The following is a 16,937-nucleotide window of genomic DNA, read 5'->3' as shown; positions in this document are numbered from 1 at the left end:
TTTAATTTAAAAAAATGCGACATTGTAAGATGCAAAACATAATTTGCTTATTGTTGAGACCTAATGGCATGAATACCAATTTATTATATTTCTATAAGAAGAGATACGAATGACTAGTTCCTGAACGTGGCTTAAAACAACACTCCACTAGTTCTCAATCAACTTTGGAAGCTTCCAACTGAAAAAGTTAAGCGCGCCATAATGATCAAATTACCACCCTCAAACACAGCCCTGTTCTTCATTAAAGTCTTCAGGCTCAAACCACTTATGGAGTAGTAGTGATTCGCACAAGATAAAGGTATCTGAAAAAAAAAGAAACTGAAATTGTCATAGGAACAGGTGTCGCACACCAATCGCACTTAATTATTATTGAAATGGATATTTATTAAAATGCAATATAATATATAACAAAATATGCGGCCACATCAGATACCTTTTAAGTATTTAATTTATCACTACTTTAACAAATTCCCTATCTATATAAAATCAACACTAAATTTGTCATAATGGAATAATAAAACTGTAAAATATAACAATAACTTATATACTCTACTCTTGGGCTAATTTTCCCTGCGACTGAAATAGAGATTAGGTCTCAATTTGTAATCCATTGTAGCTGCCCCCATAGATGAAAAGTAGCACAAAATAAATCCCAACTTACTTATTATATCACAGATTTAATTGTTATTACTTCATTTACAGCATAGTCCGAAAACTACTTATTTCAATCCACAATTAATCTATCCACCGTGATGTCAGTTCTCTGATTCAATACCTTAACCGCCATATCCGGGGTAAAGTAATTTACGCCAGTTTCTTTCAACATTTTCCCTCTGGTATCTTCCACCCCTGAAGCTTCTTTAAGAGCCAATAACGTCTCACGCAGCAGCAAAGCTGAACCTTTCGCTAAATTTAGAAGGGTTGAAGACTCTATCAACCTAAAAATACCACTTGCAACTTTGAAATATTTGCTAAAAAACATTTCTTACTGAGGAAAATAATTGGTTGCAATATCAGTATAATGGCTAAATAAAGGCAATAAATTCCTAGTTATGTCAAATTTCAGTTGCAAAGCCCCTCCTTCGTTAAATCTATTATCCATTACTAGATCTTCAAAGAGAAATGTATCTAATTGTGTGGCTATATTCCTCCAAACTAAAACGGATAAAAAGGTAGTTTTTTTTTTATATTAGGAAGATTTAAATCAACACAACCTGTAGTAAATAATTTGTTTTGAAGTTTCTTTTGCAACTGGTGTAATCGTTTGGCTAAAACTTCAAACATAGGACATGCAGATGGGGTGAGGGACAAACTTCTGAAGTCTTTGCCCACTTTCATTGATGTCCATCTGAAAGTTAAACGATCCTCAAAAGAACGACACTTCAGTTATGTTTTCATGTAATTTTTAAAGTTGTGAAAAAGTCCTCATTTATAACTACTTCTCACCCTTCTCTTCGGTATTCCCGACTTTTCTTCCTCACTTCAATGAGAACGGCTTCAGATAAACCAGACAAAATATCTCGCCGAAAACGTCTATATAAAGCAAGAGTTTCCACAAATAAAGAATCAGTTTCAAGACCTGTTGTTGCGGATTCCTCTAAAGTGTTTAGTTTTGGTGAGGAAAATGTATTATATTTATTATTTTCTCCAGTTGACTGTGTTTTGTAGTAATACAAATTTAAATAGTGCTGTAAAGATTATTGAGTTTTAAAGTTAAAATATGTGCTTCTTGAATAATACACCAACTTCAGACTACAGTTTATCAAAAAAATATCATCAAATCGTGACTTACTAGCATGGACCCCCAATCCACCAACACACCCTCCACGTAATACAACGTATTGGCAACCATAGGTACTTTGGTTTCCATATAATCGCCTTGTTCTGCATTCACAATTTGCATTAATCTATAAGTTTGCGTGCATAGAGATACATTGTTAATGCATGCAGTTTGTTAGACTAGTACCTCACCCTGAAGTCATCTAGCAGCTCTAATTGAAGCTCTAAAAATTGCAATCGGTGTCCTGGTTGAGGTAAACATTTGTATCTGGAAAAAATATTGTTTTAATAAAGTTTCAACACGCTATTATTAATTAGTATATTATTTCTGAAAAACGTCACCTTTCCGCTATAGTCTGCAACAAAGTAATAAAAGCATCAGCACATGTAGTAATTTTCAAATCCTCTACATCGGACATTAACAAATCGAATGCTTCAATGGTATTTGAAGACAAAATACCATCCATCTTCTCCATTGCATCTGCAATATTAGCGCCAATCAACTATCTTCCATCACTGTACCAATAATAATGACAACTCACACTTTTTTTCCATATTTAACCACTTGACCAAAACAGAGGCTTGCGTTAATATAACTATGATGCCCGGCTCAGATGTGGGGTAATTGTAAACCTCTCTCAGTTCTTTATCAAATCCTAAAGCTTCATTAATTGTATGGGAAAAGTGGAAGTCATCAAATTGAAGTGAAGGCAGTTCTGAGTTTAGTTTTTCTGCTGCAAGTTGGACTAAACCCCTCGTGAATTCAGTCTAAACATAAAATGATAAATTTTTTTAAAGAAAATGTTATAAGAACTTATTAACTTTGACATCCAGGTGGTGTAGACCAAATTTTTCAATGACTGTTTGCATCCAGGTTCCTACATATTCTTGATGGTCTCTAATCCAAGTTAGAATTTGAGTAAAATACCTAAGATTAAAGTTTATATTAAGTATGGAGTTTTTAGTGTTTACACAGAAGTAGCATATGGCCAATGATTTGAAGTAATAAAATTACAAACTGAAAAATAGCTTAATTTTGTGACTATTTATGTTTATTCTTATTCTCTGTCTATCTGTATATGCTGTATGTGAATTCTAATGGATGCAAAGATTTATTTGCACATTTTCATTTTGTAATATTGTTACTTGATCATATTAATTGTACCCACTCCTGTGCAAATACAAAAAAATCCAAACTTATACTACTTCTTGCAGTCCTTAAGATAAATAAAACTTTCCCTACCATTCTGGTCTATCTGGTCTATTTGTTTTTCTATTTCCATAAAAATGATAAAGAAACCTTTTACGCAAGGGTTGAATTAACATCTCTATAGGCAGGCAAGGGGGGAGAAAATTACTCAAAACGCCTGAAAAACAATGGGCTTATGCAATATTTTGACAAAAAACGTCAGAAGAAAAATGTACCTGAAGGACCATCAACTGGAAGATTGCTTTCACGAGGAATTTCAATTTGGAGGAGATATTCACTCAAAAGCTGTAATCTGTCCACATTCACTTCTATTGGACAAACAAGGCTAAAATTTACACTTAAGAATGGCCATTTCATTTGCTTAAGAACATCCAAAAAGTCCCTTTAAACAAAGGTTTTGTTATCATTTTTTCAAAGAAAATTACTGAAAGCCATACTTTGCTAATTTATCTTTTAAAACATTATGCCAAAACAAAATAGATTCTTTAAGATGCTCCTTTAAATGTGTTACTTTGCAGTCAGACAGAACTCTCGATATTTCAGTGAGATTTGCAAATAAAGTGACACATTTCTCATCATCTCTCTTTGAGGTTTCCTGTTTGAGTTCTGAACTGAAATAGGCTTTAATTTATTTTTGTGTTCAGGGCTATTTTATGTTAATTACCATAAATTTTCAATGTGTTGAACAACCTTCAAGTACTGTAATGTAGTCTGATAACAGTTTAATTTGTCAAATTTTTCTTTCAAATCCCGTCGAAGCTCATTTAACTCATTAAGATTTTTTTCAATTTGATCGTTAACTTCCTTGGAGTGTTTCAAGTCAGATTTTCCTTCATTAATTAGGTCTCTAGCTTGGCTTAATTTGATTCCAAGGCACCCTTCTGTGTCATAGGGATCTAACTGAAATTATCACATGTCAACAATGAAAGCTTAAAACTGTTCCAAAATGTGAGCTCTGGGAAGAACTAATGAAAATGGAAAGGTTGAGGTAAGTTAAGAAAATAGACAAAAATCACTTTATTAATGAAATAGAAACAATTATTAGAATTTTCAATTCCGGTGTGTCTTAATACTTTCACAAATTCTATTACAAATACATTTTAAACAAACCACTGTTAGAAAAATGGAAGGTTTTCCTTATTATCTTAGTATTATATCGCATCAATTAAGAATGGAAGTGTTTATATGATAATTTTTCAGTAAGTATTTACCTCTTTTTCCAATGTTTCCTTTTCTTTAAGAATTTTATTTAGAGCTGCAGTACATTTTTCTAAATCTAACAACTCTTCTTCATATTCTTCTTCAAGCTCATTTAAAGCTTGTCGTTTTATATCACTGGCATGCATGTTAGAATATTAGCACATTCAATTTTTAATGAAACAAATTTCCTATTTAAAAATTTGATATTAATTTAATACACAACATTTGAATGTTTAAATAAATCATCAATAAAATAAATACATTTCACCCACAGTAGTAACAAGTAACTAGTTAGGTTAGGTTTGAGCTACGTCATCTTTTAAAGATCAGTTGTAAGACGTGTTCGGCATTTTCATTGCGAGCATCGTACTATTTCGCGTGCGGATGCAGAGAGATGGTTACTATCGTAAAAATACAAAAATTCTAAGAAAGGGTATTGGGCATTAAAGAAGAAATTGTAATCGTTAAACAGTAAAGTAATTTGTATGAAATTAATTGAGTATATAAAAGGACTTAACAAAAAGAAAATACACCACTCTGATTACTGGGAATAGTCCTCCTCTAAACTAATGTCTCTTTTTTATTAATAAACTGTATGTACGTACGTCGTAGACTGACATTTAGTCGGTGTTTCTCCAGATTCTAACCTCACTATTCCTCGTTGTTTTTCCTACTTTTCCGGTTTTTATAAATCTTTATTTTATATGTATTTCATTATAAATTAATTTTAAACTTTCTATAAGAGCGCTGAAAATGGAAACCGAAGAACCACCCCAAAAAAAAAGGGCTTTAAATCTGTCTTCAAGTGAGCAGGAGCCAAAATTGAAGAAAGCAAAATCGTATTCAGTGAAACATTTTAGAAAACAGCTACAAACAGCTGAAAAATTGAATGGTAATTCTTTCGTTTATTTTATAGAATTTTCAGTCTCAGACAAATTTTGGACAGAAATCAAAGAATTTTTAATGATAAGTAGACTGGCGTTATTAACACCATAAGCAAAATTACATGTGGTAATTTGGGAATGATCTTAGAAAAAATATCGCACTGATAATTTTTTAAATAAATTAGTATCTAATATTAAATTGTATCGGTTTGTAAAAACTATTATATAAAATCTTTATATCTTCTTTATCACAATAGCAAATCATATTATATTTACTTTTGCTTTCCATTTCAGGGCTAAAGGAATTTTCTATCATTCTTTCTGATAACCCCAAACATGATTATATCTTAGACTATCTTAAAGATGGTGGTAATTGCCTGGAACTCTTACAATCCCTAGAAGGAGATTCATTAATACCTCCCTCAATAGTTTTTGACTTAATTACTTCCTTATTATTGGCAATTGCAACCAAATATGGGCAATATTTTAACTCTGCCTATGAGTCTTGCAGATATTTAATAAACAATTATTTGCCAGTAGTGCACAAAATGTTGGGGTTAAGTTCCTCAAAGGACGAGAGAAAGGTAAGTGATATTTTGGAGATGTAGATAAAGGTTGTACTACTGCATATTATTTAGGTCTGTTTAAAATTACTAACAGCCATGGCAACATTTTCATCAAACCTGGCCAAAGACATTTTGATAAATGTTAAATTCCACTCAGCCAATATTGACTTGTTGACAAAACATACAGGGGAGAAAAACAGTGTTAGGGACTGTTTCATACATTTTTTAATTGCATTTTTAGTTGAGAGAGATTGGCATGTTTTGCCAGTTTTACTTGAAAAGAGTTTTCTTTTAACTAGTATTATACCAGGTAAAAACTTTCAGATGTATAAATTTCACTATATTTTAAAAAGGTTTATTTTTCCAAAGGTCTTCAGTATGATAACTCAGACACAGTATGTGTCGTAATAACAGCAATGAAAAACCACATTTTAGAAAATTCCTTAGTTTCAAAAACAACAAAAATGCATGTTTTTAATACTGCAGTAGTAAAGGATATTGTGAATTTATACAATTGGAAGGGCTTAGAGGGATTAAAGACACTTGAGAAAGGAAGAAAATCCGTCGGTTTTGAGGTTGGTTACAATTGATTCTAAAGGCAATAATAGGTAAATTTTAATCCCAGGTAGATAAAGTGGCCAAATCAAATGTGAGCGAATGTGTGCACGATTTCTTGTTAGTGCTGTGTACTTCCAATAAGTATGGGCTGATATTTAAAGACCATATGGTAGGGTTGGGTAAGAAAAATCAAAACCCACTTATATATACTGTTTTGGATAGTTTGGACAGGCCTTGGGACCATTCTTATGCTAGTGATTTGGTTATTAATATTTGCAGGTGAGTGTTTTGTAGGAGAATTTAGATGCTTATCTAAATTGTTGTACTAGTTTCATATTGACATATTCAATTAATACCTTAAACAGTATAATTCAGTGAGTTTCTTCTAGACAATAATTTATCTAAATTTTTGAAAGTTAAAAAAAAACGTTTTTTTCCTTATAAAACATACAAAATTTGTATTTTAAAGTGAAAAGTATCTACAGAAACTTCTTTTTCCATTTATTTACTATAATACCTATTTAAAAATAAAATTGAAATATGTAATTTGTAGATCTTGTCCAGATCTCACCAAAAATATGTGGCTTATTCTAAAGCCCTATTTAGAGCCGCGGTTGACAGAAAAGTGGCATAATGTAATGAATTTTTCCAATAAATTAATTGCAGCAATGGAGCCTGAATGTATTGATTATTGTGTCAAAGATTTGTCTTCCCAACAGGCAAGTATTTTGGTTACAGAAAATGATTTACAGATTAAATATTACATAATTATAACATTAAAATCACCTCCTTAGGTGGCCCAAATAATTGAAATCCTCGTCTCTCCCTCACCAATTATAAAAAGGCTCCTCGACGTGACGCCAGAAGAGAAAGTTAAAGTTAGCAGCCACATTATTCAATTACTCTGTCATATGTTGGAGCAAATGTACAAATTTATGTCCAAATTTAAAATTTTCACCAACTCAAATAACTTCTTGAAACTATCAAATTTCTTGGCAAATTACGTCGCCAAAAATTATCCTAAACCTGATAGATTGCTTCAAGAATGGACTTTAATTAGCTCTAGTGATGAGAATGTAGAACAAAAAAAAAACAATCTCAAGGTAATACTTGACATCCTCAGTCTGTATAAAAACATATCACCCCAGCTCTTAGCAAACCTAACCAGCATTACAAGTTTTGATTTCAAAAATTTTTTCTTTAATCTACCATCTCTGGAAAGTATTGAGGACATTGAAGCTCTGCAAATCAGGCTAGTTAGCTTGTTTATTGATACTGACAAATCACTTTTCTTGCCAAACACCGAGATTTTTAACTACATAATACCCGTTTTGCTGCAAAGTTACCATAAGAATAAAGAGGCTTCAGTTGAAGCTGTTCTGAAGAAGCTTTTAAAAAATTCTGGAATTTTTGACGGAAACGGACACGAGATTCATATTTGGTTAAATGGAATTTTCAACTTTAGTGCTCTCACTGAGAATTTTGCCAGAGATTTTTTGGAGGCGTTTAAGACTACTAGCGAAAATTTGTTAGAATATCAAAAAGAGCTTAGTGAACTGATTTTGACAGATGATTGTACTGGTGAACATCAAGAGTTAATTGAGGAGCTTTTGAGCATGTCTGAAGAAAATCAAGATGCTGAGAGAAAACTCAAGAGGAAATTGCTTTCCCCTGCAATATTAGGTTTCCTCAGGTACCTGAAACAAAATTCTACGCACTCGAAAAATAGCAAGAAGTACTTGGAAGTGGTGTTGCTTAATTTATTTCACAGCCAAACCTCATGGTATAAAGACCGGTTAAATTGGTTCAAATTGCTGGTTGAAAAAGAATTGGAAGTAGTACCTTCAAATGTGTTAAACTATGTAAGAAATTGGGCTGAAAATCGTCTAGAACCTCTAGGAAAAATGAAGGGCTCTTTAGAGTTTTATAGAGATATCGGAGACAGTTTTTTTAATGGAGAAATTGAGGAAGGGCTATTGAAAGGCTGTAATTTTTTTAGTGATGTTTTAAGTATGACTACGTTTTATTTTTCGAATTTAGTTGCCAGTGGTTTGGTTACAGAACAACATTGCAAAAATTGGCAATATTTAGTTGATTACATTGCAGATTGCAAATTTCATATTGACACAGAGTATTGCTGGGAATTAGTGTTGGAAAATCCATGTTTAATCGATCATTTCAGACTTAGAAATCCTGACTATTCTATGGCAATTATGACTCTCTTAAAAGTGTTCAAAAATCTTCTTGAAAAAGGAGTAGAATCAGTAAATTGCTTTAAGCAGCATTATTCACACAAAATTTTTCTGGACTTGAAAAAATTTCTAAAGGAACCAAAACATGATTTGAGGTATAACATTGAAGATTTTTTAATTGTATTTCCTTTAAGCCACCATCAGTGTAGAGCACTTTTGTCCCAATTGTCATTAGTCAATAAAACCTCAGAGCAAATTTCCATTTCCTGTAATAAGCTGCTGGTTTATTGTCTAAGAAGAATTGCTGAACTATGCAAAATGCATCCCAAGTTAAAGCCTTTAGATAAGGACCTGCTGCAGATATTGACTACTTTCATAAATCCAAGTGCACAATTAAACCCCTTCGCAGAAGCCTTGAAGTCGTATTTAGAAGTATTTCCTCATTGCATAGCTGATATTGACAAAGACATATTTTCAAGGATTTTGGTTACGCCTGAATACAATAAAGAGTGCGTTGATTTAGTGATTTTTATTGTTCAAAGAGACTTGAGCACTATTGTTCAGCTGCAGAACAACTTAGTAGCAATTTGCCAAAAAAAGGGACTTGTCCTGCCGTTAGTGCAAGTTTTGTTGTGCACTAAATTGTCAGAAGAGCTATTGAAGGACATTTATCATCAGCTCGAACCTTCAATTCTTAAAGCCGTTCAAAAGCCTCAGAAAGTAGGGCAACATTTTATGAGAGGATACGACGTAGACGTTTTGATAGAGAGGTTTATGAGTCTAGAAAAATGTGAATCTTTCACCAGCAAAATTCAGAAATTTGAGGTCTTTGAAGTGTTCCATGCGAAGCTATATGCAGCATGTGTTTCAAAAGTATTGGATACTTTGAGTAATAAGGAAATTGGTAATGTCTTAGGGACGTTTATACACCTAAATCTGGGATTGCTAAAGCGGAAACTAGAATCTGATGAAGATCTATTGAAGGTTGATGCTTTAGCCCGAGTTTTCACAAAACTGCTAGATAAGATCATTTGCACAGACAAGCTAGAGATTGTAAATGAATCCTTTAAAAGTTTCTGCAGATTTTCTCTTAAATTCGGAGTTTCTGGCAGTTTTCTTCTATTGAACGTCCTGCAGAAGCTGCTTAAAATTGCCAAATTATCCAAAGAGGATGGGGAAGTCTTGCTAGATATGTTACTATCTCATTCAGAGTTTTTAAACGTGACGCTAGGGGAGAGCAGTGAGACCAAATTTGAAGTTTTGAGGCTGTTTTTGGGGCTTTGTGAAATTTGGAATGAGCTAATGGACAAGAGTCATATGCCCGTTTTACTGTCGGCCTATAGAGGGTTGATTTCGAGGTGTGATAGAACTGTTTTAATACTATTGAAGTTGTGAGTTGTTGCAATGAAATATTGAGAGATTTGAACTAAGATGTCCTTCATTTTTAGATATGAGTCCAAGCCTGAACAAACCAGATTCTACGACTTTAAACCGTTCTTAATAGGCAGGCCCGCAGCCAATCATTATTCGGTTAGGACACAAATTGCCAGTTCTTTGAATAGGCAACCCAAGGTTTCAGATGTTTTAGGTGTGTAAAAGAAGGAAAATGGCATGAAGTGAGTCTTGAAATTGTATTTTATAGGTATGCTGAAAGAAGATCTTGTTAATTCTACAATAACAAATTATCCGTTGACGGATAGTCTTCAACAAGGTTCTGAAGAGAAGGTTTTGGATTTGAAATGCTATGATTTAAAATTCTTTCTGCCTTTGTTTAGTCATATTTTGGCTCCGGAGCAGCAAGTGAAGACCTATGTTTTCATTAGGTAAGAACACGGTTGGAATGAAATAGATTTCAAATGGCAAAACGAGATTCCTATAGACTTTTATTTCCGAAAAATAGGCATACAACTCGTTACCATTTAAACGAATATCGGTTTTAGTAATTAGGTGTGGTTTTTCTCTATGTTTGTAGAGATAGATATAAAATACAAAAGAATTTGAAGCTGGATTTATTTTTTCATTAAAAATATATCGCGGATTTGAGCTTTTAAGTAGGAACTGTTTCATTTTGTTTCTCAGGAGTGGTGCTTTAAGTTTAACAGTCTTAGGCTTGGCTTGTCAAGATAAAGAAATCCGTCAAGCCTCCTGCCATGTTCTTTCTCGCCTGCATTTCCACCTTGAGGCCAGACAAGCGGGTAAAGATAATTTACTGTGGATTCGCTACGTTGAAGCCCTGTGCAAAGGTAACGTTGCAAAATTCAAAAAGTATTTTATACCTCAACTATCCTTTCAGGTGTCGCCTTACTGCCGAACTTTAAACTCAACAGCTTCTCTGCAATATTTTTTGCCCGAATGGCTTTAGTTCTAACCAATCCGAAACATCTGATGTTTTCCCCTTTATCGCTATATTTGACTGCTAAGCCAGATCTGGACCTGAGCACAATTCCAGAACTGTATACGTTTTTATTTAGCTCAGACGTGAACTTTAAAGAACACCGAAACTTTGTTTTGGAGATATTGCGAGACGGCCTGAAAACCGAGAAAGATTTCCTGGATTTCCTGAAATCGATGGCTTATAAGTTATTTTCAGAATTATATTCTAGTTGTCTCTCAGATGCGGATTGTAGGTTATTGATTCTGGATATTCTGGCGGCGGCATGCAAGATTCCTTTGGGGGTCAAAATGCTGGTTGAAAACAACTCTTTGTTGCCGCAGTTGAATTTTATTGTGAGTAGTTTATGTGCGGCTGGGGATAATCAAAGTTTGAGCACTGTTCTCGAAATACTTTTGATTATTATCAAATCCCGGGACAATAAACATCAGAATAGGGAGGTGTTTGGTATGTGCCGGCGAGTGCTCGAGTCAGAACTGGATATAAGAAATGTTAATGTTTTATATGAATTACTTTTTGTTATGTATTCCCACAGTCCTGAACTTTTAAAGGATAAACTGAGTTTTATAGACGAATTAATCAACCGCGTGAACGACAGGTTTTGTAATTATTTGAGGGAATTTGGGTGTAGTTTTGTGAATGAGAACTGTTTGGAGTTGACTGAAGATCATAGATTGCTTTTCTTAAGACGTCTTGTTTATAAAATTTTATTAGTTTCATAAAATATTGTTTTTTTGTATGTTTTTGTTTATTTAATTTTAGGAGACATGTAAAATTAAAGAATTCGTAATCAAAATTAGGTTTATTCCACAACAAAACAATAAATAAATATAAATACCCAAATAACAATAAAATAAATAATCTCATCTATTAGGGTTTTAAAAAAATCATTGATTTGCACTATTTTTAATTAGTTTAATATACAATAATTACGCTAAAATAGTAATATTGTTTATGTACAATCTATTTAGATATTTTACGCAATTCGTTTAAAATTGTACAGGATTTAAATTCTAATATCAGTTTTATATCACTATTTATAGCATATTAACAATTTTTCTTTTGATGAATAACAGTAATTGGTCTAAATAATCAGGGAAATCTATAATATTTTATTGTTGTATAAGGGAAGGTACAACGTTCCAAATATACCGGAGCGTTCCACATAAGAATGAACAGCATGGGGATCTTGGAACCGTTAAGAGATATAAAGTGTACCATAGGTAGAAATAAGTGTTGAAAAGATAAGTTTTGCCCACGAATTTTTAAATATTTGAAAGGAAAATGCAGTAAACTTTTTTACTTATAAAATACATGTTTATGTAATAACGATTTGTTCCCTAAAATTTTATATAAGATGAGAAGTAGCTGCCACATTGATCCATATGGTACCTTACCAAATGCGCATGTGAGTATCACAACCTGAGCATATTGCTTTTTTAATACCTATGAGCTATTTATACAAATCGTTTTAGTATCGATGTTGTTTATTTACATAGATATTTTTTTAATCCTAAATAACAGTTCAATATCTAGGAAGAGACAAAAATCATCTTGCAAAAATGATAAAACTGTCCACCCCTATTTTTTTTATATAACGATACGACTTAATTGAATATTTTTATCCTTATTCTTGGGTGTAAGTGAGGGGAATGAACAGAATAAGCCAGGGCATATTGGAGGAACTATGACCAATTCCTATTGTTTCTGTTTATGTTACAAACATGGGTTCTAAGTACCTTATAAATCCTGGTCCAAATGGTTACCTACATTTTATGTAAACATGTTTCTAATTTCCATTATAATAATTACTAGAATGATAGATACTACAATGCTCTTACTAAATTCATATGAGAATGCGGCTTATTTGGATGCATTACCGACCGGTGTGCATTTATGCTTATACCTCATTGTACTATTAACTTAATAATTGATTTAGTATAAATCGACTTGTCTTACCTGGATCGTTTTATACTTTCATGCATGAAGAGTTGAAGGTCTCTGTAGATTTCTAGATTATCAAGTTATTCACAAAGAAATAAAATTTTGGTAGATATTTTTGAGATTCCGAAGACGTAACAACAAAATAACGACTCATAGCTTCAGAGGTTCATTTGGTCGATACGATGATGTGTTGATCAGTAATGTCAAGTTTTAGTGGGAGCGTAAATCAGCTGTGATGTGTAACACAATTGACTAGGTTTATAACGTTATTGGTTAATCCTACAGATTATTGCGAGTATTATGAGTTGTTTCGTAGTCTCATAACTAATTAAAATAGAATAGAACAATTAGATATATTGCGCGAGGTACCAGTTACCTCCTCAATCACTAACCTAAATTAACAGTTGGTATCTTATCATCTCCAGCTTTTCTCACAAGTTATTATCCGACCAACAGAAAACCGAAAGTCTTTGATTCCATTTGATAAACTTTAATAGTAATCTTGATAATATTCGTTAAACTAACTATTCTCTTCTTTCTTGGGTTTTGATACATGCGCGCGCTTGACCTTGATAATTTGGTGATTGTTTAAAAAAAAACCACCTGTTACCAATTCTTTAATTCTGCACTCCCTGTTTTATTTTAGTTTTCAACAACAAAGGAACGAAAATAGCATTTTTTGATCATGGCAGAACGAATATCTTTCATCTTCAAATACGTTAATCCTACATCTTCAGATCTCTCTCTACCAAGCCTTATTATTTCCAGTAACTTCAACTCTTTGGAACCACTTGACCCTTTAAATATCTATTAAATTCTCACACATTTTTCCTAATGAACACATCTAAATTGAACACCATGGAATTTTCTCCATCATCCATGTTTCACAATCTCATTGCACTCCCTATACAGAAGTGGTTATCTGTTCTATAACCTGCACATTCCGAATTAATGGTCTCCTATAAGATCCGCAATACTCCCACCTAGACAATCCCTCAGGCACGCTTTTGCTTGGCCTCAAAATGCCTCGTTGATGAGGACGAGGAAGCGAGGAAAATCTGACCAAGTCGTGATGACTTCCTGAGGCAATGTGATGTTTCGGGGTGTGATACGCTGAATGGTCGATATTGGCCGCGTAACTGAGACTTTTAGGCAGGTAGATTATGTTGTCGGGTTTAGCCTGTCTGTAGGAGTGCCTAGTAGGAAAATTGTTGGAATACTGAGAAAGTATTGTAAAATTCTTACCTGTGATGAGGAGTGCTAAAGTTGCTCTTATTATGGCAATCTTCGTAATTGTTGGCAAATATCCGCTCGTAATGGTTGCTTCCTTGTCTGCAGAAGTTGTACTGCAACAGCTCTGGTGGGGCTGTACAGATACCATTGTAAGCACCAACACTGCAGACACAATCGTTCATGTTGGTAATGGTGCAATTGTTCAGGTTGCAGTTATTAGCAGGGCTAGCTTGAAGGCTTAAATGCTCTTTTCTGGATCCCACTAGAAACATTAGGCTTGCACCTGAAATTATTAGAAATAGATATACAAATAGATTCATTTCAACACGGATGTAGATCAATCATCTGAGTCCATAGGGTTACTGACCTATTAGCGCAGTACAAAAACTAAAGTAATAGCCCGCCTTCGGGTAGCTTTGGTTAATGTAACCAGTCAACGGAATACCCAGTAAAACAGGAATTGATTTGGCTCCCTGTATAAAGCTCCAGGCTTTCGTGAAATGCTTGTTCCTTATTCTCTCTAATGCGAACATCTTCAGAGAGTAAGTGAACCCTCCCAGGCAAATCCCATAGAGCCACACAAAGAGGACATAGCCATGATAGCCTTGCACAGCACTTAGAGCCAGTAGGGATATTCCTAAGAAGTTTATTCAATTTTTGTTCAATCTCTGAAAATCTCCTTTAATAAACTTACCAATGCCTATCAGTGCTGTTTGGCACAAATACTGCCGAGAAATTAGGCACTGAGTGCTGGGTTTCACGGTAATTAGGCCGAAGCCTACACAGCCTAGAGCAGAGGCAAATCCCATGAAAGTTTGAAGAAGCACTAGAGCACTGTCTTCTAACCCCTCTCTATATCCCTGATACACCTATTTTGACTTTAATTTACCTCATTTTAGCATCAATTGGAGTACTTACTAAATAAAATACGGGAGCGTAAATACCCAAAGCCCCAAATCCGCAAGACAACATAATAACCCTCAGTCCCCGACTCTTCAAAGGGCTAAAATCGAACACTGGAGATCTTCTCCCCTTCGCGTGGGTTTTCTTTTCTTTCATCTTTTTTCTTTGGTTTTTCAGGTGCGTTATTGCTCGTCGCTGAGGGTGGTAGAGGTTGGCAGATCTGTAGACAATGGGGAGGAAGAATGCGAGTGCTAAGAGGCCGGTGATTGCTTGTAGGCCCAGACGCCAGCCTAACTTTCTGGAACAAATTTGTGATTATGGAAATTTCGGGACACCGAAAAATGAAAAAAAGAGACGGATAATAGCTGTAATTCCTGAGTAACTTTCAATGACCCGAGGGAATTTTACGAGCAAAATGGCCTGAGTAAGTATTTTTGGGCATTTGTATCCTTAATTCCTCTTTAGGGGACTATAAGTTACAATTAATTACTTCACATTAATATTGAAGTTGATTATCCAATACATCGAAGTCCCTTGACAAAACTCAACTGAGCCGCAGCCAAAGATTAAATGGACCGAAACTTCTTGTCTTAGAGGAGCAATCGGAGTCCAAGTAATATGGAAATGCAACCCCGGAGTCAATGATCGGTGGAAAATTGCCCTTTAGGGCTGCACTGAGCTGTAGTTTATTATATTAAACATTCAAACTTGAAAATTTTGCCTGCAGCCATTTTAATCCCTTGCGAGCCCACTCGTTTCCATTATTCAGTAATTTTATCATTATGCCCGCGGATAGGAGGAAATACGCTTATTAAGTAATACAAGAAATATTAACCCAATTTAAATTCCCTTCGCTGATATTTCAGCATAGTTTAATAAAGTTCCTGGCTCTAGTATTCCTGCAAGACTGATCCGCGAGATAACGCTATTCCCCTTCGGATTCTGACATTAAAATTTAACTCACCCAACGCCCTCCTTGTACAGCACCGAGAACAGGGCTATGCCCACACCGGTACCCGCCTGCGCCACCATTTCCACAAATTCCCTCCGTCTCTTGAAGTAATGCCCCAGGACTATAGTTGAAGTTTCCCGCACTATTCCAGCTCCCAAACCTAAGGAATACCCGTAGAGATCCTCTAATTGCGGTAAGTCAGGGACTTACCGAGAACTAAGCCATAGCTGAGCAAGGCCTGGTGGAACTTGACTGCAAAGGAGGTGAACAAACAAGCTAAGGCCATGACGAGGCCTCCGATCACTGAGGCCAACCTTGTGGATTTCCTTCGGCACACTGCCACTATTAAGGGCGAAGTAGTGAAGGACACGCAGAGGCATAAAGCTCCCAGCCATGCTAAAAAAATGTATTTTGTGCTCTAGAACTCAGGTCATACGATGATATCCAAAGAATACCCATCTGTACCACCACGCCAACCTAATGTCTATGATGTTAATGTCATCCAACGATACGTTCACAATCATTCATTCAAGAGTTCTAGTAATTTGGGGGTGAAAGATCTATCCGCAGTTTCACGTGGTGACCCCTGAATGCCTCCTCTCTCACTCCGGGGAATCTATCTCGAACCAAGGAGAGAGGTAACAAACGCGGGAGGCCGAAAAATAGCTGTACAATGGAGAAAATCAGGGAGTGCCTGAACTCAAGATCCGCCACTGTCTGAAATACGATTTAAGATCAGTGGCGTCGCATTGACCCACAAGATCGGCAGCTTATTATGATGCAGGAAATTCTCGAAATTTATTCCAGGTATCTTGAGAAAGTGCTTTAGGGTGCTCAGAAGATTCTGGGGTTAGTACATCCCTGGAGTTGGCATAAGAGCAGTACAGTGCAAAGAGCAATTTTGCACTTATCTATGGCGCTGTCTATTGTTTTTAGAAGAAAACAATAACTGTGAGAACTAACGGGTGGTAAAAGGGCCGTAGTGGCTTTGTTCTTTCTAAGAGGAATTTTTAAAAATCTATTTAAAAGATTTTGCGGATGTCCAAAGAACAGAACGTTGTGAGTATCTATCTTGAATTAACTTTATCGAAATTTCTCAGAAACGCAGTTCATTTTCTCACGTT

The 16,937-nt window shown here is 34.8% G+C and overlaps 3 protein-coding genes across 8 annotated transcripts in view; 1 reads left to right on the top strand and 2 right to left on the bottom strand.

Moving 5' to 3' along the window:
* Positions 1–363: 363 nt before the first annotated feature.
* Positions 364–4,514, bottom strand: Rint1 (RAD50 interactor 1). Its single transcript, XM_066283477.1, has 14 exons — positions 4,201–4,514; positions 3,654–3,889; positions 3,427–3,600; positions 3,205–3,371; positions 3,023–3,146; positions 2,602–2,707; positions 2,322–2,547; positions 2,122–2,260; positions 1,967–2,047; positions 1,793–1,907; positions 1,447–1,688; positions 1,215–1,348; positions 990–1,155; positions 364–938 (listed from the first exon to the last, which is right to left on the bottom strand). Exons 1-14 carry the CDS (start codon positions 4,333–4,335, stop codon positions 725–727), a joined length of 2,259 nt encoding a protein of 752 aa, XP_066139574.1. The 5' UTR covers positions 4,336–4,514; the 3' UTR covers positions 364–724.
* Positions 4,515–4,554: 40 nt separating this feature from the next.
* On the top strand, positions 4,555–11,520 carry LOC136339890 (nucleolar pre-ribosomal-associated protein 1). 2 transcript variants are annotated; one of them, XM_066283464.1, is made up of 11 exons: positions 4,555–5,081; positions 5,368–5,657; positions 5,712–5,949; positions 6,009–6,214; positions 6,265–6,476; positions 6,751–6,916; positions 6,992–9,780; positions 9,838–9,977; positions 10,032–10,212; positions 10,469–10,632; positions 10,683–11,520. In XM_066283464.1, the coding sequence occupies exons 1-11, from the start codon at positions 4,943–4,945 to the stop codon at positions 11,501–11,503; spliced, it is 5,346 nt and encodes a 1,781-aa protein (XP_066139561.1). In that variant the 5' UTR covers positions 4,555–4,942; the 3' UTR covers positions 11,504–11,520. The 2 variants fall into 2 exon arrangements, with proteins under 2 accessions (XP_066139561.1, XP_066139562.1); XM_066283465.1 differs by lacking the exons at positions 4,555–5,081; positions 5,368–5,657; positions 5,712–5,949 and having other exon boundaries at positions 6,099–6,214; positions 6,269–6,476.
* A 333-nt stretch (positions 11,521–11,853) lies between these two features.
* LOC136339897 (monocarboxylate transporter 2-like) overlaps positions 11,854–16,937 on the bottom strand; it is an 86,903-nt gene continuing 81,819 nt past the window's right edge. For 4 of the 5 annotated variants that reach the window (XM_066283481.1, XM_066283480.1, XM_066283482.1 and 1 more), the window contains 7 exons: positions 16,024–16,209; positions 15,826–15,973; positions 14,877–15,159; positions 14,653–14,827; positions 14,326–14,595; positions 13,971–14,241; positions 11,854–13,921 (listed from right to left, as the gene is read on the bottom strand). In XM_066283481.1, coding sequence (XP_066139578.1) covers positions 13,630–13,921; positions 13,971–14,241; positions 14,326–14,595; positions 14,653–14,827; positions 14,877–15,159; positions 15,826–15,973; positions 16,024–16,209 — 1,625 coding nt within the window. In that variant the 3' untranslated portion in view covers positions 11,854–13,629. The remainder of the gene's footprint in view (positions 13,922–13,970; positions 14,242–14,325; positions 14,596–14,652; positions 14,828–14,876; positions 15,160–15,825; positions 15,974–16,023; positions 16,210–16,937) is intronic. The other variant, XM_066283483.1, reaches the window with a different exon arrangement.

Source organism: Euwallacea fornicatus, chromosome 7 (assembly GCF_040115645.1).
Source record: "Euwallacea fornicatus isolate EFF26 chromosome 7, ASM4011564v1, whole genome shotgun sequence".
NCBI lineage: Eukaryota > Metazoa > Arthropoda > Insecta > Coleoptera > Curculionidae > Euwallacea > Euwallacea fornicatus.
The sequence above is the reverse complement of the archived record's forward strand: the minus strand, read 5'-3'. Positions and strand labels throughout refer to the sequence as shown.

Coding starts and splice junctions, on each gene's coding strand:
- Rint1 (XM_066283477.1), bottom strand. CDS start 4,335: ATGCATGCCAGTGATATAAAACGACAAGCTTTAAATGAGCTTGAAGAA. Junction 3,147..3,204: donor TCCAGTTGATGGTCCTTCAG/GTACATTTTTCT, acceptor ATTGTTTTTCAG/GCGTTTTGAGTAATTTTCTC. Junction 2,261..2,321: donor GTTAAATATGGAAAAAAAGT/GTGAGTTGTCAT, acceptor CTAATATTGCAG/ATGCAATGGAGAAGATGGAT.
- LOC136339890 (XM_066283464.1), top strand. CDS start 4,943: ATGGAAACCGAAGAACCACCCCAAAAAAAAAGGGCTTTAAATCTGTCT. Junction 5,950..6,008: donor TTTAACTAGTATTATACCAG/GTAAAAACTTTC, acceptor ATTTTTCCAAAG/GTCTTCAGTATGATAACTCA. Junction 6,215..6,264: donor GAAAATCCGTCGGTTTTGAG/GTTGGTTACAAT, acceptor TTTTAATCCCAG/GTAGATAAAGTGGCCAAATC.